The sequence below is a fragment of the Doryrhamphus excisus genome, chromosome 1 (assembly GCF_030265055.1).
Source record: "Doryrhamphus excisus isolate RoL2022-K1 chromosome 1, RoL_Dexc_1.0, whole genome shotgun sequence".
In the NCBI taxonomy this organism is placed as follows: Eukaryota; Metazoa; Chordata; class Actinopteri; order Syngnathiformes; family Syngnathidae; genus Doryrhamphus; species Doryrhamphus excisus.
The window spans coordinates 574,057-600,344 of NC_080466.1; the positions used below are offsets into that span (position 1 = coordinate 574,057).

The following is a 26,288-nucleotide window of genomic DNA, read 5'->3' on the forward strand; positions in this document are numbered from 1 at the left end:
TACTGTAAGTGGACTTGCGTTACACAGGCGTGAAGTACTATATTCTTGAATATCACTTGATTTGTATTTTTTGTGAAATGGATCAAATAGAGAACTGCATGAAAACATGTATTTCTTTAATAAAAGACATTTCCAAGTGATCTAATTATGAGCAATACTGTACATATACCGTATACACATTTGCATTCAAAATGATTCCACCCTCATTGTACATTTTATTTACAAGAACTACGTTTCTACACTTGAACATATCTAATTTTACAAATTTGAAAAAAAATACAGTTCTTTTAATGTACGGCCTGTGTGATGGGGGTCACTCAGGGGGAGGGGTGGGTGGAGGAAGTGGTGAGAATGGTCCAAAGTTTGGTTGCCAGGCAGCAGGAGGATAAGATGGATTATAGAACGATGGGGTGGAATAAGGAAGAAAGGCGAGCGGGGGTGGAGGGTGGGGCGGGTAAAGGTAGGGAGGGGGGGGGAAATGTGCGTGCTGAGGCGGTGGATGCGAGTGAGGAAATGGTGGTTGGACGTTCTGGCTCAAGGGCTGGTGACTGAAATGCGTCCCCGTTTGTCTTCCTGTTACACCATGGCGATGTGGCTTATGGTTTGTAGTTCCCTGAGCACAATTTTCTGTGAGAAGAAAAAAAGAAAAGAAAAAGAAAACATACAACCATGTTAGGAACATTTACACGTTTTATAGTACCTTGCATCTTTTTTTTTTTTTAAATGGTCCTCTGCATATTATTCATAAGAGATATAATTTGATAGTACTAGTGGTGTCTGACAATCAATTCGATTCCAAAGCGTCTGATTGGATTATCAATTTCACTGTAGAATCATAAACATTGGGTGTGGCCAAGCCTCTGCTGAGCATACATTTTTACAGAGAACGTCTTTGTTTTTATTATAAACTGCATATTTTGATATATCCATCCATGTACTTTCTATGCATCCATCCATCCATCCATCCATCCATGTACTTTCTATGCATCCATCCATCTATCCATGTACTTTCTATGCATCCATCCATCTATCCATGTACTTTCTATGCATCCATCCATTCATCCATGTACTTTCTATGCATACATCCATCCATGTACTTTCTATGCATACATCCATCCATGTACTTTCTATGCATACATCCATGTACTTTCTATGCATCCATCCATCCATCCATGTACTTTCTATGCATCCATCCATGTACTTTTTATGCATACATCCATCCATTCATGTACTTTCTATGCATCCATCCATCCATCCATGTACTTTCTATGCATCCATCCATCCATCCATGTACTTTCTATGCATACATCCATCCATGTACTTTCTATGCATACATCCATCCATGTACTTTCTATGCATACATCCATGTACTTTCTATGCATCCATCCATCCATCCATGTACTTTCTATGCATCCATCCATGTACTTTTTATGCATACATCCATCCATTCATGTACTTTCTATGCATCCATCCATCCATCCATGTACTTTCTATGCATCCATCCATCCATCCATGTACTTTCTATGCATCCATCCATCCATCCATGTACTTTCTATGCATCCATCCATCCATCCATCCATGTACTTTCTATGCATCCATCCATCCATCCATCCATGTACTTTCTATGCATACATCCATCCATCCATGTACTTTCTATGCATCCATCCATCCATGTACTTTCTATGCATACTACATCCATCCATCCATGTACTTTCTATGCATACATCCATCCATGTACTTTCTATGCATCCATCCATCCATCCATGTACTTTCTATGCATACTACATCCATCCATCCATGTACTTTCTATGCATACATCCATCCATGTACTTTCTATGCATCCATCCATCCATGTACTTTCTATGCATCCATCCATCCATGTACTTTCTATGCATACATCCATCCATCCATCCATGTACTTTCTATGCATCCATCCATCCATGTACTTTCTATGCATCCATCCATCCATGTACTTTCTATGCATCCATCCATCCATCCATCCATCCATGTACTTTCTATGCATCCATCCATCCATCCATGTACTTTCTATGCATCCATCCATCCATCCATGTACTTTCTATGCATCCATCCATCCATGTACTTTCTATGCATACATCCATCCATGTACTTTCTATGCATACATCCATCCATGTACTTTCTATGCATATATCCATCCATCCATGTACTTTCTATGCCGCTTGTCCTCACAAGGGTTGCAGGGGCATGCTGGAGTCTATCCCAGCTGTCATTGGACTAGAGGTGGGGTGGACCCTGGACTGGTGGCCAGCCAATGGGTGGGCACAGCCATTCACACCCGCATTCATAACTATGAGTAATTTAGACTCTACTAACTACAAGGATTAATTATCTTTATGTGTACCTGTGTATTTGTTCTGCTTCTTTTTGGAGTTTTTCATTCTCTTAGCTTGCTGCTCCTTCTCGTCATCACTGTAGTCTAAAGCCTGGGGAGTAGAAAATCACGGTTTAGCTGTGTGACATCGGGCGGCTTCCTTCAGAAACACAAGCAACAGGAAGGTTACTGCAATCCCAAGAGGACCTTTGTGGTCATAGAGAACTTTCAAATAAATAGTGAACTCTTCCTGCTGTATCAGCTGTAACCACCAATAATAAGTAGGAGGGATATCCGGTAATATTGGCTCATCAGGAGAGAAAACAAGGACGTTCTTTTACACCTGAACCACTGCATGCAAGGGTGAAAATTGGCAAAAACATGCTGTATTGATATTATTTTTCCGAAAAATACACCACATACACAACTCCACTGTTATTAAACTAAAATTACATGAGATTGAAATTTCAAGAATTGCAATAAAATCGGTCCACTTTAAGGGACTGACAAAGCACGCACGTAAAAGTTAGCAAGACTGGTTATAAAACCATCCTGGAAGATCTTTGCATGGGCATATGTGGAACTTGGTAAATAACTGTCCATAAGTGTAATGATTATATACATAACACTGAGGCTATATCTACTACATGTATTCATGGAGGACTGCCATAGCATTTTGAACCAAGCCCGTGGGACCACCACAAAAGTAATTAACAGTCATCGGAAAATGAGAACCATGGGTTGTCTTCATTTTTTCACATGACTGTATTCCAGGAAACCTATAGCAGTTTGCTAAGTTTGAGGTCATACTTTTTTTCTTTTTTTTTTTGTCAAATCAGGGTGGGATTTGCGCTTTTAAGCTTTTTATTATTCAACATTTGGTCACCAAAACCAAACCATTTGCTCAAACTCTATGACATCTTTAGCAGTGAATGCAGACGTTCCGATTGTATAGCAGACCTCTTCCGGTGGTTCTTGGTCATTCTTCCATGATGCATCTGAGCCCTTTAAACTGCATAAAAAAGATATTTTAGCATCAACATCTTGATCAAGTAGTGATGTGCGTATGCTTGTGTGAACTGAACTCACAGTTGAAGTTGTTGTATGAGTATGTATCCTGTGTACTCTTCCATATCTGGTGCATAGTAAACGGTCAAGCCAAGCGTCAGGCCCTTGTTGCTTAAATCCTCGGGAGAGTTAAAGCGCAAAACATAGAGGGGACTGGAAACGGGACCAAATATTTCAAAAACCTTGGACACAGAAAAAGGAAAGGCAAGTTACTTCCCTGCTGACATACTATTTAACAGTACAAAAGGTACAAAAGAAGGTTGAATAAGACCCTGTAATGGAGAATTTCAATACTAGTCTTGTATATAAATAAGGGAGTCAGTGTAACAAAGTCATGGAAAAGTGACACAATTCTTAAGATTCCAAAATGTAATTCCAATACCCCTCTCCCTGCACCTGAGTATGGAGGAGCAGCAACATTAGAGTAAAGTATAATTTGGTCTTCACCAGGATTGAAAATAACCACAATAGAAATCCAACAGGTTGGTGTTGGTAGCCAACCTTGCCCAAAGCGAGTCGATCGTCTCGAAAGATGATGCTGTCATCGGTCAAAGGGGGCGTGTCTCTCAAAGACTGGATTATTACTGCAGAGACATGCAGAGTGCATCAGGATTTAGGTGACAAAATACACAGCGGCATCTGTTATTATTACAGGGCTTACTTACCGAGCTGCTCTATAATGCTGGATACCGTTCCTATTGGGTTTAGGGTCACGCCCTCTGGTAATGACACCTTCAGCTCCTCCACTGCAGGCAGGTCCTGCTCACAAATATCAACATTCACATTTTAAAGGTGATAGTATTGCAGGGGTGCTCACACTTTTTCAGCATGCGAGCTACTTTTAAAATGACCGAGTCAAAATGATCTACCCACTACAAAAATGCAAAACATCTATTTATTTTCAAATGTATTGAGGATTATTTGTACGTACAATGTATGTTGATGTACCTTACATAACCAAATGAGCCAATATTGCAAAACACACATAATTAACTATTAACATTTTTTGTAATTACCTGAGTTTACTTTGATGACTTGCACTGAATTGAACCAGCCAGGGATGCATAGTCCGGACAGTAGCTGCTGATAGCCAGCCTCAAGCACACTTCCAAATGTTTATCAGTCATGGATAATATCCGTATCATAATATCCGTATAATATTCCATATCCGTATGGAAGTCATATGTTTTTTGCCTTTTTACTTGGTCCAGTTTTTGCCTTTTTACTTGGTCCAGTTTTTGCCTTTTTACTTGGTCCAGCTCCTTCACTCATTTTAGTGACCATAAACTTTAGCGAGGGCTTAAAATCTCGCAATTCGCCGACTAGCTTAGCACTTTGCATCGTTGTTTACGCATGAGCGGTGACCTAAAGGTCAAAATTCAGTTGTCATCTGACTGGTTGTCCTGTATGTCAATCAAGCAACGGGGATGGATGATAGGCTGACATCGTAAGTTCTGCTGCACTTAGAGACGTTGTTTGATTTGATTGGTCGCCCGAAGGGCAACATTCAGTTGTCATCTGAATGGCTGCCCTGTATATCAATCAAGTGACGGCATTGATGCTGGGATGATATTTTTTTAATGTCACGCCGCGATCGACCAGCGATCGACCAGTACCACCTCCGCGATCGACCGGTAGCTCGCGATCGACTTAATGAGCACCCCTGTAGTATTGCATTCATATTTGAGTCTGTGTCTCTCTCTCTTTTTTTTTTTTTTTTTTCCCCAAACGCTCAACTAGGCCCGTCTCTCTTTACCACACAGGCTGGATGACAAGAGGAGTCACTCTGCATGTGTCTGTGCGCTTTGGTTCTACAGTGGAATGAACAGTAAGCTTTAACCATCGTGTAAAAAACTTCTACTAGTGAGTGGATACACTGGCATACATAGAGCGCTAGCAGCAAGTTAGCAAGTGAATGCTAATATGAATGAAGGCACAAAAGCAATGGTTTCTAAGCCGAATGCAGCAGAGTCTTCGTCCCGGCAGTCAACGCTTACCAAGGAGTTTGGTTGGCAAAGTAAATCTCGCAAAATGGTGCGCGCTCACAGACAGTGTCGCTCGCTACATTAAAGAAGCGGTTGAAAAGCCACCATTTTGGGAAATGTTAGAAATGTTTGACAGACAGTAAGAATTGCCTGAGAGAACATATATGTGATGTACGATTATTAGCTATTTATTATAGCGCTCACAAGAAACTTTATTAGCATGGGAATATGATAAATACTCATTTTTGATCTGAAACCACTATAAAATGAACCAATCAATTAATACATTTTATTTATTTGTATAGCGCTTTTCAAGATACTCAAAGACACTTTACAAAAGAATGAAGTTGAATAGAGAGAGAGAGAGTAAACAGAATAAAAGACACACCAAAATACAACATTCATTGGTTAGTACACAGTTAAAAAAGCGGGGCTTTCAATATTTCAAATTGATTTCGATAAAGGTTTATGGTTTTAAGTGTGCAGGAGTAAGGGGTAAAAAGTTTGGGAACCACTGAGGGGGGTGAGACAAAATTGTGCTGCACTTTGGACACCCCTGCCATAAGAGAGGGGGTACATTGTTGTATATTTGATATTGTTTCAGGTAACTGGAGTCAAAACACCAAAACTGACCTCAAGTAGAACTTCATCTTTGGTTTTGAAGACAGGTTGGCTTATACGCTCATCATCGTCGTCATTTTCAAAGACGGGGGCAGGTGACAAGGACGAGGACGACGAAGAGGAGCTGTCACTAAAAACAAAAAATAAATATCATTAAATCTCAGCAGTCTAACTGAAGCGTACACTTTGGTACCTGTCTGTATCTTCAGAAGCGTTCCCATCAGCATCCTCCATCCTGCTCTCACTGACCAAGGACGGTACGGCTGACCCAGCAACTTCACATCCACTCGCCTCTGGATGTTCTGGTGTGTTTGACTCGGTATCTAAATCATCTTTTTGTGTAGTCACGTCCGTCTCGCTCATCTCTGGAGGTTTTGTCTCTTCCAACAGCTGCTCCATCTGAATGATTTCAACATGAGGTATTTTGCACAGTATTATTTTAATTCATCTATTGGTTTAAGACATGTTTAAAGTTTTATTTTTTACAGCTAGCTTGATGGCTTTTACTTGTCATACTGAACATATTACTTACGGAAAGACTGAAACGCGTAGCTCCTTGGAGTAATCTTGATTAACAAACTAGGTTGTGTCTCAATCAGTACAATTAAAAACGTATACTGCTTAGTATGTATACTAATTAGTACTTTTGACACAATTTTGACAGTGTAGTGCTCTCCCAAATCCATTACTGTCATTGTGCACTTACTGGAAATGATGGTGGTAATATTTACCGGCTTCACACTTAGTCTTTAGAGTACAGAAGTGCATTGCGACTATAAGTACTGCAAGACAAAATGCAGGGCGGCGCATCATCCATCATACTCGACTGTTGCACTCAAAACGCCCCAAATGGTCAGTGCACAGCAATGGCTCCGAAAAACACAAAAAAAACACCAAAACAGACTGACCTCGAGTAAAACTTCATCTTTGGTTTTGAGGACAGGTTGGCTTACATGCTCATCATCGTCGTCATCTTCAAGGACGGGGGCAAGTGACATTGACGATGAAGAGGAGCTCTCCCTAAAAACAAAAAATAAATATCATTAAATCTCAGCAGTCTAACTGAAGCGTACACTTTGGTACCTGTCTGTATCTTCAGAAGCGTTCCCATCAGCATCCTCCATCCTGCTCTCACTGACCAAGGACGGTACGGCTGACCCAGCAACTTCACATCCACTCGCCTCTGGATGTTCTGGTGTGTTTGACTCGGTATCTAAATCATCTTTTTGTGTAGTCACGTCTGTCTCGCTCATCTCTGGAGGTTTTGTCTCTTCCATCTGAATGATTTCAACATGAGGTATTTTGCACAGTATTATGTTAATTCATCTATTTGTTTAAGACTTGTTTAAAGTTTTTTTTTTCTTTACAACTAGCTTGATGGCTTTTACTTGTCATACTGAACATATTACTTACGGAAAGACTGAAACGCGTAGTTCCTTGGAGTAATCTTGATTAACACAACTAGGTTGTGTCTCAATCAGTACAATTAAAAATGTATACTGCTTAGTATGTATACTAATTCGTACTTTTGACACAATTTTGACAGTGTAGTGCTCTCCCAAATCCATCACCGTCATTGTGCACTTACTGGAAATGATGGTGGTAATATTTACCCGCTTCACACTTAGTCTTTAGAGTACAGAAGTGCGTTGCGACTATAAGTACTGCAAGACAAAATGCAGGGCGGTGCATCATCCATCATACCCGACTGTTGCACTCAAAACGCCCCAAATGGTCAGTGCACAGCAATGGCCCCGAAAAACACACAAAAAACACCAAAACAGACTGACCTCGAGTAAAACTTCATCTTTGGTTTTGAAGACAGGTTGGCTTACACGCTCATCATCGTTGTCATCTTCAAGGACGGGGGCAAGTGACATTGACGATGAAGAGGAGCTCTCCCTAAAAACAAAAAACAAATATAATTAAATCTCAGCAGTCTAACTGAAGCGTACACTTTGGTACCTGTCTGTATCTTCAGAAGCGTTCCCATCAGCATCCTCCATCCTGCTCTCACTGACCAAGGATGGTACGGCTGACCCAGCAACTTCACATCCACTCGCCTCTGGATGTTCTGGTGTGTTTGACTCGGTATCTAAATCATCTTTTTGTGTAGTCACGTCCGTCTCGCTCATCTCTGGAGGTTTTGTCTCTTCCAACAGCTGCTCCATCTGAATGATTTCAACATGAGGTATTTTGCACAGTATTATGTTAATTCATCTATTCGTTTAAGACATGTTTACAGTGTTTTGTTTTGTTTTTTTTTTTTACAGCTAGCTTGATGGCTTTTACTTGTCATACTGAACATACTACTTATGGAAAGACTGAAAAGCGTAGTTCCTTGGAGTAATCTTGATTAACATAACTAGGTTGTGTCTCAAATTGAGTACTTCAATCATCATTTGCAGCAAGTGTACCACGACAAGAAGGGAGTTTGGGAAAGTAACTATACTGTCAAAATTCACACACACAGGAAGTATGCAGTGGATATGGTGTACTTATTTAAGTGCAAGTATGGGAATGTGAGAATGGAAACACAACCTCCTTCTTCGGTTCGGTACTTTCCCGCTACAGGCTGCTACTCAGCCGCCATTATTTCAAGTTAGTCTCTGCCCTAGCGCTATTTTGAGTACAAAATCCGAGTACTGACAGTGCTCTGCATTTTACCGTACAGTACTTCACAGTGGGAACGAACTTATACACTCAAAAGATGTAGTGTCACTACTGATGGGAGCCAAATAAGACAAATAAGCCAGCGTCACACTACAAATGCCTCAAAACATCACTGCTGGTCGGCACACAAACGCAGCACGTTAATGTATTAAAAACGAGGCTTTGACATTTGTGACAATTCGCCCCCCGAACTCCCGACTATTGCCGAGTTGTAAGCCATGACTTTATAAAAGTGGTCTCACTGAATGGCCAAAACTGGAATGGTAAAATGTATCAAGAAAACCAGAAAATGTAGCGGCTACTACACTCAACCGTTACAACCAAGCGACTCAACTATACTTAAACAATAGCTAAGTAGCACGAAGCGGGAACAAATTAATAGCCAAAATAAACGTTTGCTAACGAGCAAAGTAGTTAAATGAAACACCTACCTTTACAAGGTACACAAGCAGCGTCAAACGCATAAAACGAATAACGAATAAAACTGCTGGATTCCGTCGAGAACTTCCAACATAAAAGCCTGTTTTCGTGCATGGATACTATTTCATTGCACACTCTGTAAAATATGTCAAGACTCTATAGCACAGAATAAAAAATACAAAAAATGAAAGTCAGATATAACGTTGAAACAATTCCAAGCAAGGCTGAACGCTCGAAGAAGGAAAAAAATGGAACCATTGTATTTTATTTTGACATCCATCGACGGAGGTTTGTGTAGTACAAGTGTGACTTGATGTGAGTAAAGCCGCATGTCTCCATGCGGGTCGTGCTTCCGGACCTGCGCAAGAAAAAGGGGCGGGCACGTAGCGAGGAATGGTGGAAGTGATACAAATATTTTGTTGTATATACAGGCCAGTGTAGTAGATACAAATACTGATACCGATACTTTTTTTGGTGCTTAGTAGCTCAAACATTTTTATTAAAGTACTCGACGTATTCTCCTGGGTGAATACTAGACATGAAGCGTTATATACTTGAGAGTAGTATAGTAATGACCTTTGTGATTTTTTTTCGTCATCTGAGGTGTGTCATTTGTGGTATTTTCCACAATAAACTTGCCAGTTCTGCACATTTAAGTGTAAAATGTAATGGTAAAAACTATTTTTTTTCTTCATTAATTCATTAATATTTTTTTTTATTCTTCTTCACTCTCTGAGTGGCCAAAGAGTGACCAGAGTGTTTCAATTTCTGGATGCTGCTCACCATCATGGCGGCCAAACCCATGCAGAGCATACTAATACTAATAGTAGGGAAGTGGATGGCGATCGGAACTCCCACTCATTCATCCAATATTAATGGATTTATGTCCCGAGTCACGCTTCAGAATTGAAGTCAAAGTAAAAATAGTGAGAAAACTTGACCAGATCCAAGAAAAGTAATCATGGAAAACTTACCCACATCTTGCAGTTCATGCAGTTTTATTGACATCTCCGCCGTGAAATAGGCAGCTCTCCTCTGCTCTCCCACGGGAAGTTGTGTGCTGCAGTGAAATGCGCCTGAGCGGAAACAATGGTTAGGCTGAACTTATGTTCTGCACCATAGAGCCATGTTTGTCAAAATTGGCCCTCCAGTTGTGGGGGTGGCCATTGGGGTGGCTGGAGAGGGACCGATTGTGGCCACGTCTTCAGTCCAAGTCCAAGTTCCGTTCCTACGATGGCGACGTTAGTCGAGAGTTAGACCTGAACGATACCTAAATAAACACCTAACTGTACGCATAATACACCAAGGTCATGTAAGATAACACAATGAAAAAAATAATAATCGGGAACTCCTTACTTTTATCCCTGTGGTTGCGTTGCACACTGGAAGGGGCGTTGCAAGCAAGGGAGAGACAGGATTATTGGAAGTCTGAATAATGAGCCGCTGGGACCAAGCATACCGATGTTGTTCAGCGTTTTTTCCATTTTTACCGTGTCTAATTTCACTACGCTTTTCACTTTCCTTTTCTTTGACGCACAACCCACAAAATGTGGGTGCGCCTCACACTTTGGAGACATAATGGAGGTTAAAATTGAAATGTTAACAAAAAAGCACAAAAGTATTCTTCTTCCACTAAATGTTCTTTTTTGATTTTTGCACAAACATGGCCGCTTGTAAGAACCTTGAAAACATTTCTTTCATGTTCCACGGTGATAACACACCCACTTCTTAACAATAAGTGTGTGTTCTCTTGCCCTCTATCTCATCAGTTTCCATTGCGCGCACGCACACACACACACACACACACACACACACACACACACACACACACACAAAGATCGTAAGTCATACTGCGTTTGAATGGCAGGAAGGGAGTGGGATTGTTAATACCGGACTTAACGGTAACATATGGTGTGAACTGTTTTTGTGGCTTTAACTTCTCTGTCTGCTTCCGTGTGAGGGTCTCGCTCACTTGCTTTCTCTCTCTCTCTCTCTCTCTCTCGCTCGCCCAAACACACATACACACAATCACAATCCAGCAACATCTTATCTTTCCATCAGCAGACCTGGCTAATTCTGTCCGCTTCCTTCCCTCTTATAGAGTCTTGAGGTGGTATGTGTGTGCGTTCCAAGTGTTTGTTTACTGAACTTCCAACATTTCCAGCTCTGAGTTCCTGGAAACTAAAACAAAAACATACACAAACTCCGGCTTGTTGACACATGGAGCATCTTCTCATGTTATTGTCATATCTATAACGGTGAAAAAACACATGTGTTGTATACAGCATTTTTTAATATCGGTTTTCAAGATTCGGCAAAAATCCGATACCATTATGAACCGATATATCACATTTTCATAATTCTCATAAACTCATAATTATGAGAGAAGATAATGTCATTTTAGTAGCATAGTGTTGAAATATTAAAGAGAAACTACTTTTTTTGTGTAACCAAACAGAACGAAATATGGTTGTCATTTTTGGAAAATGAGATTGGTGTTCGATTATGGGAATAAAATGAAAATATTATGGGAACAAAATCTTGGAAGGTGAAATGACTTTTTTTTCTATAAATTTGTATATAATATATTCGTATAACTACATTGGGTGGTTTACAAAATATCAAAGTGGCCTCCTTTCATTTTTCAGTGTGGAAAATGTTTGGACATCCCTGAGTTAACCCCAAACTCCAAACATGACCACCCTAACCCTAAGTCCTCCTTTGGGAATCACTTATGATCAGCTTGGACAGAAGTTGAATTCCTTCCAGATCGAGCATTGCTGATAATAATAATAATAATAATAATAATAAAATGCACAGCAAAAAAGTGTTTTATCATAACTTTTTAATCAGGCAAAATGTGTCAATCTACAGAAGTTAAAACATCCTTCAATAAATTATTCCATCCATTTCTTACAAGACAATTGAGACGACGTAAGTCCAAATCCATTGAGAACATTTCAAGTTATTTTGAACACAAACAAACAAAAATATAAACAAAAACATATAGGTAATAACGGGGATGGAGATTTTTCAAACACTGTCAGTCAAACCTTTCCTATGAGCTATTTGAGGCTAGAAATACAATACAAAAAAATCTCATCAAAATATTCTGTGTAGTATTTGCTGTATTATATGAATTCCGTTATGTCATCACTCTATCCAAAACAATTCTTTATAAATATATTTGTAGTGCAATACATTACATAAATATACTAGCTTCATTATTTATTCTGTAATGATATAAAATGTGGATAAACAAAATAAGTTTTTGTGTTCCTGTTGATTTATGAACTGTCCATAATATTTTATGATAGGTTTTTTGCTACAGAGACATTGTTAAAAAAATGGATTGATTTGATTTCACCCCAAAGCAAAGCATATGTACTTGGTGAAGAGGTCAGAGGTCACGGAGGTCAGACGTTTCTTGTCGTCTCAACAACTCCGGAAGGGTTTTTGTCAGAGAAACAATGCGTTTCCACCTCCGTGTTCGCCAGTATGGACGGGCTTGTTGGGCTCGTAGTCACGTTTCCCTTCCTCCAAACGTCATTCATCAACGTCAACGTTGGTCCATTCCAGATGTCATTGATCAGCTCCTTGCTTGGAATTTGGGCTGGTCCCTCGTTTGTCTCCCAATCGTCCTTACCCCACCAGCTGAAATCTTGCATTGAGCTCCAGAGCGACGGTGATTTCTTCAATTTATGAATGACTACTTCTTGGGAAGATCTTTGGTCTTGCCCGGGTGGTGGAGAGGTTTGAATGAAAGTCACTGTTTCTGTGAATCGGGTCTGTTATCCACAGAATGAGTTGAAAGTTGGAGTGGCGGTCAGAATGCTTGCTAGTTGGTAGGGGATCAAATACTTACACCACTTCATCAAAAACAAAGGAAGTTAGAGTTTTTAATGAATGTTTCCATATGTATTATGTATTGTTCATGTCGTTGGAAAGGGGATCGAATACTTATTTTCCTGACTATCAGTATCATGGTTTATTCATTTATTCTGTAATTACATTCAATTTAGATTAAAATACAAAAATTCTGCCTATTGTATTATAAATAAATAAAGATAATATAACTAAAGATAAATTAATGTGGAGGCGGCCATTTGTTTATATTGATATCCATCTTAATGCCATAAGGATTATAGAGATGAGAGAAAAATCTGTTATTTGTTGAGGATTTGAGAAGCAGGTCTGTCTTAGTTAGGGACATCGGGTGTGGTGGCACGCCTAGTTAGCGTCTGGTTTTGAAGCATCTGGTAGAAGTTGTCATCCAAGATCCTTAGCTGCTCATCACAGTTGCCAAAAACTGGCTGGTTTTGCCGTAGAAGTCCCAATAATATGGTGATTTCACGCAGCGTGTTATCGGCTCATCCAAGCCAACTCCAGAGGACAAAGAGGCAGCCGCTGTGTTGGCATCGGTTCACAAAGGTAGCGTGCAAGTCGAAAACGCCGCAGTGCGGACGGGCTCTTACTCACGTTCATCCAAGTCAAATTGCTGCCATTGCAGTCCACGGGACAAGAGGACCTGGTCCGTCTTCCATCGGCAGCTTTAGGTGTTCTACAACGTGGCGGTCAGTCCACTCGTCTCCAGTGGGACGGTACACAGCGGCACACTTCTTCGCTGAAGAAAAAGCCTGCTTCACACCTTCGTCTCCTGACTTCACATGGAGGCCTGATACAACTGAAAGCAAGGAGAAAAATTATTATTATTATAACTATTATTATATTTCTAATAATCACAGTCTGTTCTTTCCGGTCAGGTTCTCTCCAATAGTTCCATCAAATTCAGCTCTGAACCTGGACAATATTCGAACATCTGCTTTAGCTGGTGGCACCACAGCAGTGGGCATATTGAGGTGATTGCCCCATCCAGAAACCAGAAGTGGCGTGGTCCGCCTCTCAACCCAGCAATACATTTCCCTTTTGTCTTCTCTCTGTTATGTTTCAATACGGATTGTGCAAATGAACCTGGACACCCTTCATGATACTCAAGTACACTTGAAAAACACTAAAGTAGTCAGTTCTACTGATTCACATAAATCACTTTGTAAACAGGCTCACATTGGACGGATATGTGTGTGTATATGTGTGTGTATATGTGTGTGTGTGTGTGTATTGTTTTTTTCTCCTGTGCTGGGACAGGAAATAGCTAAGTGACAGGTAGGAAAGGTCATTAGCACAGCCAGATCTTCTATTAGTGGTATCCTCTAGTTCTCCAACACTTTGTGACGTGTGAGTCACAAACTCAAGACTAAAAAAATGGAGACTAATTTTCATCACACACGTCATTGGATGGTATGGAATGGAGTTGTGTGGTGGTATGGTATGTTATGGTATGGTATGGTATGTTATGGTATGTTATGGTATGTTATGGTATGTTATGGTGTAGTATGGTATGGTATGTTATGGTGTAGTATGGTATGTTATGGTGTAGTATGGTATGTTATGGTGTGGTATGGTATGTTATGGTGTAGTATGGTATGTTATGGTGTAGTATGGTATGTTATGGTGTAGTATGGTATGGTATGTTATGGTGTAGTATGGTATGTTATGGTGTGGTATGGTATGGTGTGGTATGGTATGTTATGGTGTAGTATGGTATGGTATGTTATGGTGTAGTATGGTATGTTATGGTGTAGTATGGTATGTTATGGTGTGGTATGGTATGGTGTGGTATGGTATGTTATGGTGTAGTATGGTATGGTATGTTATGGTGTAGTATGGTATGTTATGGTGTAGTATGGTATGTTATGGTGTGGTATGGTATGTTATGGTGTGGTATGGTACGTTATGGTGTAGTATGGTATGTTATGGTGTAGTATGGTATGTTATGGTGTAGTATGGTATGGTATGTTATGGTGTAGTATGGTATGTTATGGTGTAGTATGGTATGTTATGGTGTGGTATGGTATGTTATGGTGTGGTATGGTATGTTATGGTGTAGTATGGTATGTTATGGTGTAGTATGGTATGGTATGGTATGGTATGTTATGGTGTAGTATGGTATGTTATGGTGTAGTATGGTATGGTATGGTATGTTATGGTGTAGTATGGTATGTTATGGTGTAGTATGGTATGGTATGTTATGGTGTGGTATGGTGTAGTATGGTATGGTATGTTATGGTGTAGTATGGTATGTTATGGTGTAGTATGGTATGTTATGGTGTGGTATGGTATGGTGTGGTATGGTATGTTATGGTGTAGTATGGTATGTTATGGTGTAGTATGGTATGGTATGGTGTAGTATGGTATGTTATGGTGTGGTATGGTATGTTATGGTGTAGTATGGTATGTTATGGTGTGGTATGGTATGTTATGGTGTAGTATGGTATGTTATGGTGTAGTATGGTATGTTATGGTGTAGTATGGTATGGTATGTTATGGTGTAGTATGGTATGTTATGGTGTGGTATGGTATGTTATGGTGTGGTATGGTATGTTATGGTGTAGTATGGTATGTTATGGTGTAGTATGGTATGTTATGGTGTAGTATGGTATGTTATGGTGTGGTATGGTATGTTATGGTTTGGTATGGTATGTTATGGTGTAGTATGGTATGTTATGGTGTAGTATGGTATGTTATGGTGTAGTATGGTATGGTAAGGGTTGGCCATGGTTTCAATTGGAATGATTCAGGTTCCAGGGTGTACCCCGCCTCTCGCCCCAAGACAGCTGGGATAGGCTCCAGCAACCCCCACGACCCTTGTGAGGATAAGCGGTAGAAAATAAATGAAGATTCCCCGCTCCGATTCCAGTTCCAAACCACTTTCGATTCTGATGCTGTTAAGAGGCATGGTTATAAAGTTTTATGGTTTTAATGATGGTGCTAATCACAATTTTTTTTAATGAAATATCTGATCATCTCCAGGACATTTTAAAATCAAATTAATTTTTTGAATGGCTATTTTAAAGCAGCATATAAATACCAATGTATTCAACTTCAATATAAATGTCATGATGTTTCTTTTTACAGGAGTACACTTACACAGATGATGTTTACATTTGAAAATCTCATAAAATGACAAATATATATAATATAAATAAATATATTGAGTATTTATATAAATATAAATAATATATTATTGACACCCTTGATGAAACCCTTATTTTGTTACAAGTAAACCATTCATTCATTCATTCATTTTCTACCGCTTTTCCTCACGAGGGTCGCGGGGGTGCTGGAGCCTATCCCAGCTGTCTTTGGGCATAAGGCGGGGTACACCCTAGACTGGTGGCCAGCCAATCACAGGGCACATATAGACAAACAACCATTCACACTCACATTAATACCTATGGACAATTTGGAGTGGCTAATTAACCTAGCATGTTTTTGGAATGTGGGAGGAAACCAGAGTACCCGGAGAAAACCCACGCATGCACGGGGAGAACATGCAAACTCCACACAGAGATGCCCAAGGGTGGGATTGAACCCTGGTCTCCTAGCTGTGAGGTCTGTGCGCTAACCCCTAGACCACCGTGCCGCCCCACAAGTAAACCAAATGTAGCCAAAACTACTTGCAGGAATTGAAATAAAAAAACAGTAAAAAATCCCAGGAGAACCACACTGTTGGTCCTGGAGATGTTGATGTCCAAGCCCAGGTATGGTATGGTATGGTATGGTATGGTATGGTGTGGTGTGATTTATTTGTTTCAGACATGCTTACCTAAGAAAAAACAGAAATGATGTTGTCTTTTCTCAGTCTTGTATGCCTAAATCATCATCATTAGATCATTTAAAGACTTGTGTGAAGTAAGTAGACAATTACTGTCACATTGTATCACGAAAATGTCTAATAATGTTATTTTATGATTTCGCTTTGTCATCTTACCTGCATGTAGCATAATGAAACCTGCGCCCTTTTAGAAAACACTTAGTGGGGGACTGGTTACATTGGCAGGAGCACTTGGTCTTGTCGAGTGGCTGGTGCTTTGGACAGGTCTTACTGCATGTGCACTGGCAGGTCTCCTTGTCGTAGACGTGGTTCTGGGGGCATGGGTGGGTCGGCGCCGTGTTGCACACACACTGGCAAGCACTGCGGTCAAAGTGACGGTGAGCGCCGCAGTCTGGAGTCGGATCCGTGCGCTGACATACACACTGACAGGTTTCCACATGCAGTTCCTTATGCGGGCCACACACATCAGCTGGGAATATGTCTGCAGAGATGGACAGTTGTATTTATATAACTGTCATTCATGTTAGCGTATGCTAGCTCATGCAGCTAGGGTAGCAGCTAGTGTTGCTAGCGATGACAGCCCACTCTCTCCGTTCATTCCACTTATACAGTAAACCTCGGATATATCGGATTGTTCCCACTGGTTTTGTCCGATATAAGCGAAATCCGTTATATGCGTATACCGGAAAATGTCAGTTTTACGCATATATCAGATTTATATCCGGTATATGCGTAAATGGGATTTTATCCGTTATAAAAAGGCACTTCCTTGACTATGTTTCCAATGTACCTGGACGCGCAGGCAACGCTGCAAACGCTGCAAATGACGTCGTATAGCGGCCTGTCACGATTCGGCGAATCGGAGCGCCACGATGCGGTCATCCGATATATGCGAGGGAAATTTCATGGAAATGCATTGGAACGGGACTGGAGATTTTGTCCGAAATAGGCGAAATCCGTTATAAAAAATCCGATATATGCAATGAATTTTTATTGGAAATGCATTACAGAAAAATCTGTTCTTTTTTATCTGTCCGTTGTGAGCGAATTTCCGATATATCCGAGTCCGATATATCCGAGGTTTACTGTAGAACCAATGCACACAGACAGATGCAGAGTGAACCCTCTTGTCATCCAGCCTGTGTGGCTCAGAGAGACGAGCAGACATGCGTACGTACGTACATGGATGTCAGTTCCATTTACAATCATTCAACTCATCGATTATCGTAACGACAGAGACTTTCAGTCAGGATTCCACACATTTTATTAGATGAGACCACAGAAAGTAAACATAGCATCTTGATTAGAAAACGTGCAAAAGCTCACCGAGTTCCTGGGGCGATCTCAGAAGGGACGATGATGGACTCTGATTGTTTGCCGTGTTGACACATCGACACCGTGTGCTGCTCCAGTCTTCATCTTGGGCACACGCCTGATTGGCTATTGGGCACCTTCGACAAACATTTAAACTGTTTTGAAAAAATGACCTACTACAAGATTAAACTATGTGGTGTGGAGTATGTACTGTATATGATTACAAAGTCTTGGAACATCTTAACCTGCATCCGCCCTCTGGTGGGATTGGCTTTAGTATAATGCAGGGGTGCTCACACTTTTTCAGCATGCGAGCTACTTTTAAAATGACCGAGTCAAAATGATCTACCCACTACAAAAATGCAAAACATCTATTTATTTTCAAATGTATTGAGGATTATTTGTACGTACAATGTATGTTGATGTACCTTACATAACCAAATGAGCCAATATTGCAAAACACACATAATTAACTATTAACATTTTTTGTAATTACCTGAGTTTACTTTGATGACTTGCACTGAATTGAACCAGCCAGGGATGCATAGTCCGGACAGTAGCTGCTGATAGCCAGCCTCAAGCACACTTCCAAATGTTTATCAGTCATGGATAATATCCGTATCATAATATCCGTATGATATTCCATATCCGTATGGAAGTGATATGTTTTTTGCCTTTTTACTTGGTCCAGTTTTTGCCTTTTTACTTGGTCCAGCTCCTTCACTCATTTTAGTGACCATAAACTTTAGCGAGGGCTTTAAAATCTCGCAATTCGCCGACTAGCTTAGCACTTTGCATCGTTGTTTACGCATGAGCGGTGACCTAAAGGTCAAAATTCAGTTGTCATCTGACTGGTTGTCCTGTATGTCAATCAAGTAACGGGGATGGATGATAGGCTGACATCGTAAGTTCTGCTGCACTTAGAGACGTTGTTTGATTTGATTGGTCGCCCGAAGGGCAACATTCAGTTGTCATCTGAATGGCTGCCCTGTATATCAATCAAGTGACGGCATTGATGCTGGGATGATATTTTTTTAATGTCACGCCGCGATCGACCAGCGATCGACCAGTACCACCTCCGCGATCGACCGGTAGCTCGCTCGCTTATTGTTAACATAGGTAATTCAATTAGAACATATTTTTTTCTTAAAGCTTGAGAGGCTGGCTTAAAAAAAAATATGTATAAACAATAATTCCAAAAGTCTGTGCATGTAGGCTACATCGGGGGGGTCAAACTTTTTGACTCGCAGTTCAACAAAACAACAAAACACATCCACAGCGAGGTAACACATCTCATCAGCCAACTACTGCAACTATATGTGGGTAATTAACAACTACTAAGGTCTAAACATAACGTGTAACAAAATGGTAATTACAAGTGCCCGCAGGTCATGCTGGGTAGTCCTGTGACAAATGCTAAAACATTGGATCGCGGGTCTCCTTGTGTAATTCCGTGACCACCTCTGGTGGGCTTGATGGTCTACATCAGGGGTGGGCAAACTACGGCCCGGGGGCCACATCCGGCCCGCCAAGTGTTTAAATATGGCCCGCACGTTCTTTCCAAACTTAACATACAACCTGACATCATGGCTTTAGATAACCTCTGATGGTTTAGGTAGTTTTTTTTTTTAATCGATTTGTTTATTTGATGTGATCTGCTGTTTACAAAGTGCTCCTGAAAAAAGGACACAAGCACATATACATAGCAGGTTGCATGACACTTACAGATACAATCATTCCAGGTGGACTGTTAGAATTATATGCGTAAAATATATAGTCTGGCCCCCTGTCAATTTTGTTAAATCAATGCGGCCCGAGAGTCAAAAAGTTTGCCCACCCCTGGTCTACATGGATGGGCTTGGTGTGACGTGAAAATGTACATATCTTTGTTATTGGATTAAAAGTAAATTCATTCATTCATTTTCTACCGCTTTTCCTCACGAGGGTTGCGGGGGGTGCTGGAGCTGTCTTCTGGCGAGAGGCGGGGTACACCCTGGACTGGTGGCAAGCCAATCCCAGGGCACATATAGACAAACAACCATTCACACTCACATTCATACCTATGGACAATTTGGAGTGGCTAATTAACCTAGCATGTTTTTGGAATGTGGGAGGAAACCGGAGTACCCGGAGAAAACCCACGCATGCACGGGGAGAACATGCAAACTCCCATTATTTAATTATTTAGTATAAATAATAATAATACACAGTTAGAATTTGTACAGTTTTTGCATGTTTATGTTGTTTGTTTCAAGCGCAGAGGTGTCCCACTGTGTTTGATGGTCCTTGAACGTACCATCCCACAAAAGTATGTTCCTTACGAACACGCTTTCCAATCTATAAACTGTATTGGGACCAAACACAGAACTTGTAGTTGTAGGTGTACCCCCCGATGTGAAATCATGGTGTAGTACTCACTGGGGCACGGCTCTCCTGATGATGCTGTGGACGTGTTTGTACATGTCCAGTTTGGACAAACACCTGCACTGCGTGTGATTGGCCACACTGATGGTTACGGGCTTGGTGCCTTGACTGACAGGGACTGTGATCTCAAAAATCTGCAATATGAAAAAGATCATTTAGGCAAAGAATTATACAAATACGGCGCCACATAAAACACACATAATACCCTCTTATAACATGACCTCATTAACGAAGACCACCAGCGTCCATTAAAGGTGGGAGAGATGTGTGTCTATTTGTGTTTATATTGTGTATCAGATGAAGTCTGGCATCATGGATGTGCAATACAAAGAACTGCTAGTAGATATTTCCCTTTTCAGACTAAAATTTGAAGAGTTACTCACAGATTTGCTGAGGTAACCAGTGGAGATATTCCTGCATTGTTTGTCCTCTGAGTGGCAGCATCCTCCACATCTGTAGACGGACACACATGGTGGTTTATAGAAGATGTTGGTGGGTGCACCAAACTCCCTGCCCACGTCGACACACACTTCCCTGGGTATGCACTGGGTTTTTCTCCACTCTGACTCTATACCTGCACACACAAAGTATCCACTTCATCAATGGCTGGCTCTGGGGGGAGGGGGGGGGGGGGGTTATATGGTTTATATGGTTTAAAAAAAACATATTAAATCAATAAACACTGGTTTGTTCTTCACAAGTTAATTTGGCTCCAACTATGTTGCTGCTGTGGTTAATTTGCCTATTCCAGCGTTTCCCCTGGGATCATGTGACCTAGTGTTACAAGGTCAAATATGTTACAATCTACCAGTCGATCTTTGGGACTTGCACTGTTGAGGTTCAATATGGTTTTGCTTTTTTAACATAATATACAAAATGCATATCCGTATCCTTAATTTCCCTCAAATGATTAGTAAACTAAACAGTGGGGAAAATAATTATAATAATTTGATCCTGTGCTGATTTTATTGTAACAAAGACATAATAAAATCCAGAAAAACAGCATAACCTAAATTCATTCATTCATTCATTTTCTACCGCTTTTTCCTCACGAGGGTCGCGGGGGGTGCTGGAGCCTATCCCAGCTGTCTTCGGGCGAGAGGCGGGGTACACCCTGGACTGGTGGCCAGCCAATCACAGGGCACATATAGACAAACAACCATTCACACTCGCATTCATACCTAAGGACAATTTGGAGTGGCTAATTAACCTAGCATGTTTTTGGAATGTGGGAGGAAACCGGAGTACCCGGAGAAAACCCACGCATGCACGGGGAGAACATGCAGACTCCACACAGAGATGGCCGAGAGCGGGGACCGAACCCTGGTCTCCTAGCTGTGAGGTCTGCGCACTAACCACCAGACCGCCGTGCCCATAACCTAAATAAGGCTTATAAATTGTTTTATCTGATTGAAGAAAATAATGTTTGCCAGCAGGAATGATGTTGTTGGGTAATGTTCCTGCTAAGCTAAACTAAATCATTTTGCATGTTAGCATACAGCAACTGGGGCAGCGGAGGTAAGAACTAAATGCTGCTTGCTAACGCTGTAGTACAGTGTTAATATCCAAGCAGAAGATGTAATAACTCTACATTTGATCAAAGTTGTCAGATCCAAACATGATGACTGCATGTGACTTTAGCAAAACATGCGATAATTCGGACCTAATTCCTAGTAGTGCACGCTAAGCATCATGGGAACTGTACTGTATTTTCCACACGAAACGGCACACTTAAAAGGCTTTAATTTTCTCAAAAATCTACGATGCGCCTCATATGTGCACTTGATTATTCCTTGCTTAGATTAAATGTTTTTTTCCAGGTTACGTCATCCGTGCCGGACAAAGGCCCAAGCAGAACAGCAACCCCAAAACCTACTTTTCAGAACGTCCAAGTTGAGGTAGGCAGCAGCAAAGGTTGTCTCGTCCGTTTGTGGGCTCAGGCGATGGGACAGTTTGTACGTAGCGGCAAACGGTAGTTTGGATCTACACTTCAGAGCAGCCCAGTATAAAGGGTACATGAGACGCATCAGTTCATCAACACTGGATGCTGAGCGCAACCTCTGTTCCATGTCTGGCAATGCTGGGGAGTCCTGAAACAAAGAGAGAACATATCGTATTTAAAGTCTTAAGTCAGCAGAGGTAAAAAAAAAAAACTAAAAATGTAATTACAATTTGTTAGGGAGTGCTTGGTAACTGAGTAGCAGGGTTTTGGAGTGGATTCTCTTCAGCATGGAGAGCCAGTGGAGTAGGATATATTTTTTAGTGAGAAGATTATAACATCTTGGCATGAATTAACTTGAGCTTCTGGACTGGACACATATTTACATTAGCACTCAATAAGGTCATTAAATCTTACAGGACCATCAAAGGACCATCAGACAAAGTGGGACAGCTCTGCACTTGAAAAAACAACATAAACATGCAAATTCTAACTTTGTTCATTCATTCATTTTCTACCGCTTATCCTCACAAGTGTTGCAGGGGTGCTGGAGCCTATCCATCCAAAACACATCCACAGCGAGGTAACACATCACATAAGCCAACTACTGCAACTACGTGGGTAATTAACAACTACTAAGGTCTAAACATAATGTGTAACAAAATGTTAATTACAAGTGCCCGCAGGTCATGCTGGATCGCGGGTCTCCTTGTGTAATTCCGTGACCACCTCTGGTGGGCTTGATGTGGCCCACAGGCTGCAGTTTGCCCACCCCTGGTCTACATGGATGAGCTTGGTGTGACGTGAAAATGTACATATCTTTGTTATTGGATTAAATGTAAATTCATTCATTCATTTTCTACCGCTTTTCCTCACAAGGGTCGCGGGGGGTGCTGGAGCCTATCCCAGCTGTCTTTGGGGGAGAGGTGGCGTACACCCTGGACTGGTGGCCAGCCAATCACAGGGCACATATAGACAAACAACCATTCACACTCACATTCATACCTATGGACAATTTGGAGTCGTTAATTAACCTAGCATGTTTTTGGAATGTGGGAGGAAACCGGAGTACCTGGAAAAAAACCCGCGTGTGCACGGGGAGAACATGCAAACTCCACACAGAGATGGCAAATATGAGATATGAATATGAGATGAAAGAAAAACAGGGAACAATACAGTATAGCAGTCTATCTGTGCAGCGTGTGATACAGTTAGATGGTACGTTCAAGGACCATCAAACACAGTGGGACAGCTCTGCGCTTGAAACAAACAACATAAACATGCAAAAACTGTACAAATTCTAACTGTGTATTATTATTATTATTAATACTAAATAATTAAATAATGGGAGTTTGCATGTTCTCCCCGTGCATGCGTGGGTTTTCTCCGGGTACTCCGGTTTCCTCCAACATTCCAAAAACATGCTAGGTTAATTAGCCACTCCAAATTGTCCATAGGTATGAATGTGAGTGTGAATGGTTGTTTGTCTATATGTGCCCTGGGATTGGCTGGCGACCAGTCCAGGGTGTACCCCGCCTCTCGCCCGAAGACAGCTGGGATAGGCTCCAGCACCCCCCGCGACCCTCGTGAGGAAAAAGCGGTAGAAAATGAATGAATGAATGAATTAAATAATGGCCCATATTTCCAAAAATTGATATGCATTTTTTTGGCCTTTCCACCAATCATCAAATAACTAACTGACATATTGGTAAGTGGCATTTCTGGAGTTTCCTCTTAAATTGAAACTAAAAATTAAAAAAGGTTGAAATATCAGAGGACAGACCAGAGAAGAACCCCCACCAAAAAGCAGTTGGACCAAGCCAAACCAACCAACTATGAGAAGGACACTCGTGGATGTTTCTCCTCAAACTGTCAGAAACAGAAGCCATGAGTGTCAGGAGGGTCCGACATCCACAATGTCCATAAGTGAGGCTTGTGTGTGTGTGTGTGTGTGTGTGTGTGCATGTCTTATTGTTAGTGTTATGGTTATGAGGTGCATGAAAATAAAACATTATAAATGATGAAATGGCTGAAATCAGCTGCTTGTTGATGTGATGTGCATACGCTATCCTATAAAGAAAAATCTAACCTTATTCCATAAAGGCTGCCATTGGTGATTTTGAACACTTCCTGTGTGTATTCAACTCATGAGAACGCCTTCAGTGATTTACATGAACATGACTGTAACATGCTAATTAGTTTCATCTCCAAATCACACTCCTTACTCGCTAATTTGTCTCAAAATGGCCAAATTGTGATTGATGAATTGTGATGGCAATACCTACAGTAGCTGGAAGTCACCATTTCAAAACATGTTGTAAAAATTGTAATTCATGGATATTTGGAGAAAACATGCACTCAGGAGCTTGTGTACTTGTGTACTTGTGTGAACTTCAACACAAATGTACACAAAAAACTTTGCAATACATATGAAATACACATCACTGTCTCTTGACTGCAGTGTTTTCATCCATAGGAGGTACATACATGTACATGTATGTGTTATGTTAACTCGAATATTGTTTGTGATTGGCTGGCTACCAGTCCAGGGTGTACCCCGCCTCTCGCACAAAGTCAGCTGGGATAGGCTCCAGCATACCCCCCCCGTACACTAGTGAGGACAAGCGGTATAGAAGCCGGATGGATGTTGACTCAAATACTGTGAAATATTTCTCCAACTTACCGCCTCATCTACGTGCTCCTCTTCATCCTCATCAGAATATTCGCAGTAACTCAAGTCGGTGTGAAGCAGGTACGCCAGGAAGAAAGTTATTCCCACAAGGTGCATTTTTTTTCAAGTCCAACAACGTTTTTGTAATCCAACGATCATTAAAAAAAAACACTTATAACAAACCCTGAGTGCACGCGCCCCTCTCGTGCCGATGACGTAATTGTCTCATTTGTCTTGAATAAATTCCAGCCTTCTTTTGGTCTTTTTGTCTTCTTGTCTTCTTGTCTTCTTGTCTTCTTTGTCCGTGTATGCGCTGACGTCTTTTCAAGTCAATGACTGCGTGCTGGTATCCCGCTGTGAGCGGAAAGCGGCTCATATAGAAACACTTACATCCGGTCCAAATATAATTGAATAGTCTCCTCAATAAAGGTCTGAGAGCGCCTGGCATCCTGTTTTATACCGGAACAGGGACAGTGCGCCTTCAAAACAAAAGCCAAGGTCATTTATTCTTTTTGGTTTCAAGAAGATAACTCTTTAAATCTTTATATTTTGTTTGGAACTATACAATGTCACAGATTCGCTTTTTGTATCGAACAAGGGAAATGCTGCCATTTAGCGAATCATTTGAATAATTACAATCACCGTGAAAAAGTTGGAGGTTTCCTGTGCTTGACTTGCTTGCACTTCAACCTTCAGTTGAATAGGCGTCAGCAGTCTGTACCGGATATTACCACAGGGTGTCGCAATTGCACCAGGGTTTAAAGATGATTTATTTTATTTTATTGGGATGTCCAAGTGCTTACTGGTCTCACTCTTCACATTAGTTTTTTTTGATTGAGAGCAAATTAGAGGTACGGTAAGTGTTTTATTGTCTTCATTGCTTTATGACACAGTGATTGTTCACTAAACGGCATTGTTATTTTTATATGTGTTTGTGAAGCCATAACGTCCTGAAAGAGCTGAATGTTTTCACGTTGGAATGGTTTGAATAGCTTGAGAAATGTAAGAAATACAGTCATTTTCATACAGTCAAAAATACCGTCAAAAACAGTCATTTTCAATGATGGAAATGTCCCAATGAATGAAACATTTTGATGCCGGGATGGTCTGAATCAGAAATGTGGAAGAAGTTGAGCGTCAAAAAATGG

The 26,288-nt window shown here is 40.9% G+C and overlaps 2 protein-coding genes across 8 annotated transcripts; both read right to left on the reverse strand.

Moving 5' to 3' along the window:
• Positions 1 to 92: 92 nt before the first annotated feature.
• naf1 (nuclear assembly factor 1 homolog (S. cerevisiae)) lies at positions 93 to 10,190 on the reverse strand. Of its 6 annotated transcripts, none has more exons than XM_058075046.1 (13): positions 10,092 to 10,190; positions 7,990 to 8,195; positions 7,815 to 7,926; positions 7,108 to 7,301; positions 6,933 to 7,044; positions 6,218 to 6,423; positions 6,037 to 6,154; positions 4,084 to 4,177; positions 3,920 to 4,002; positions 3,440 to 3,600; positions 3,311 to 3,362; positions 2,381 to 2,462; positions 93 to 627 (listed from the first exon to the last, which is right to left on the reverse strand). In XM_058075046.1, exons 1-13 carry the CDS (start codon positions 10,107 to 10,109, stop codon positions 314 to 316), a joined length of 1,752 nt encoding a protein of 583 aa, XP_057931029.1. In that variant the 5' UTR covers positions 10,110 to 10,190; the 3' UTR covers positions 93 to 313. The 6 variants fall into 6 exon arrangements, with proteins under 6 accessions (XP_057931029.1, XP_057931056.1, XP_057931020.1 ...); XM_058075073.1 differs by lacking the exon at positions 10,092 to 10,190 and adding an exon at positions 9,129 to 9,367 and having other exon boundaries at positions 6,978 to 7,044; XM_058075037.1 differs by lacking the exon at positions 10,092 to 10,190 and adding an exon at positions 9,129 to 9,360.
• Positions 10,191 to 11,975: 1,785 nt separating this feature from the next.
• On the reverse strand, positions 11,976 to 25,554 carry vegfc (vascular endothelial growth factor c). 2 transcript variants are annotated; one of them, XM_058074549.1, is made up of 8 exons: positions 25,153 to 25,554; positions 22,407 to 22,620; positions 21,065 to 21,104; positions 20,914 to 20,983; positions 20,525 to 20,664; positions 18,119 to 18,243; positions 16,949 to 17,273; positions 11,976 to 13,801 (listed from the first exon to the last, which is right to left on the reverse strand). In XM_058074549.1, the coding sequence occupies exons 1-8, from the start codon at positions 25,255 to 25,257 to the stop codon at positions 13,693 to 13,695; spliced, it is 1,128 nt and encodes a 375-aa protein (XP_057930532.1). In that variant the 5' UTR covers positions 25,258 to 25,554; the 3' UTR covers positions 11,976 to 13,692. The 2 variants fall into 2 exon arrangements, with proteins under 2 accessions (XP_057930532.1, XP_057930531.1); XM_058074548.1 differs by having other exon boundaries at positions 20,914 to 21,104; positions 25,153 to 25,553.
• Between the last annotated feature and the right edge of the window lie 734 nt (positions 25,555 to 26,288).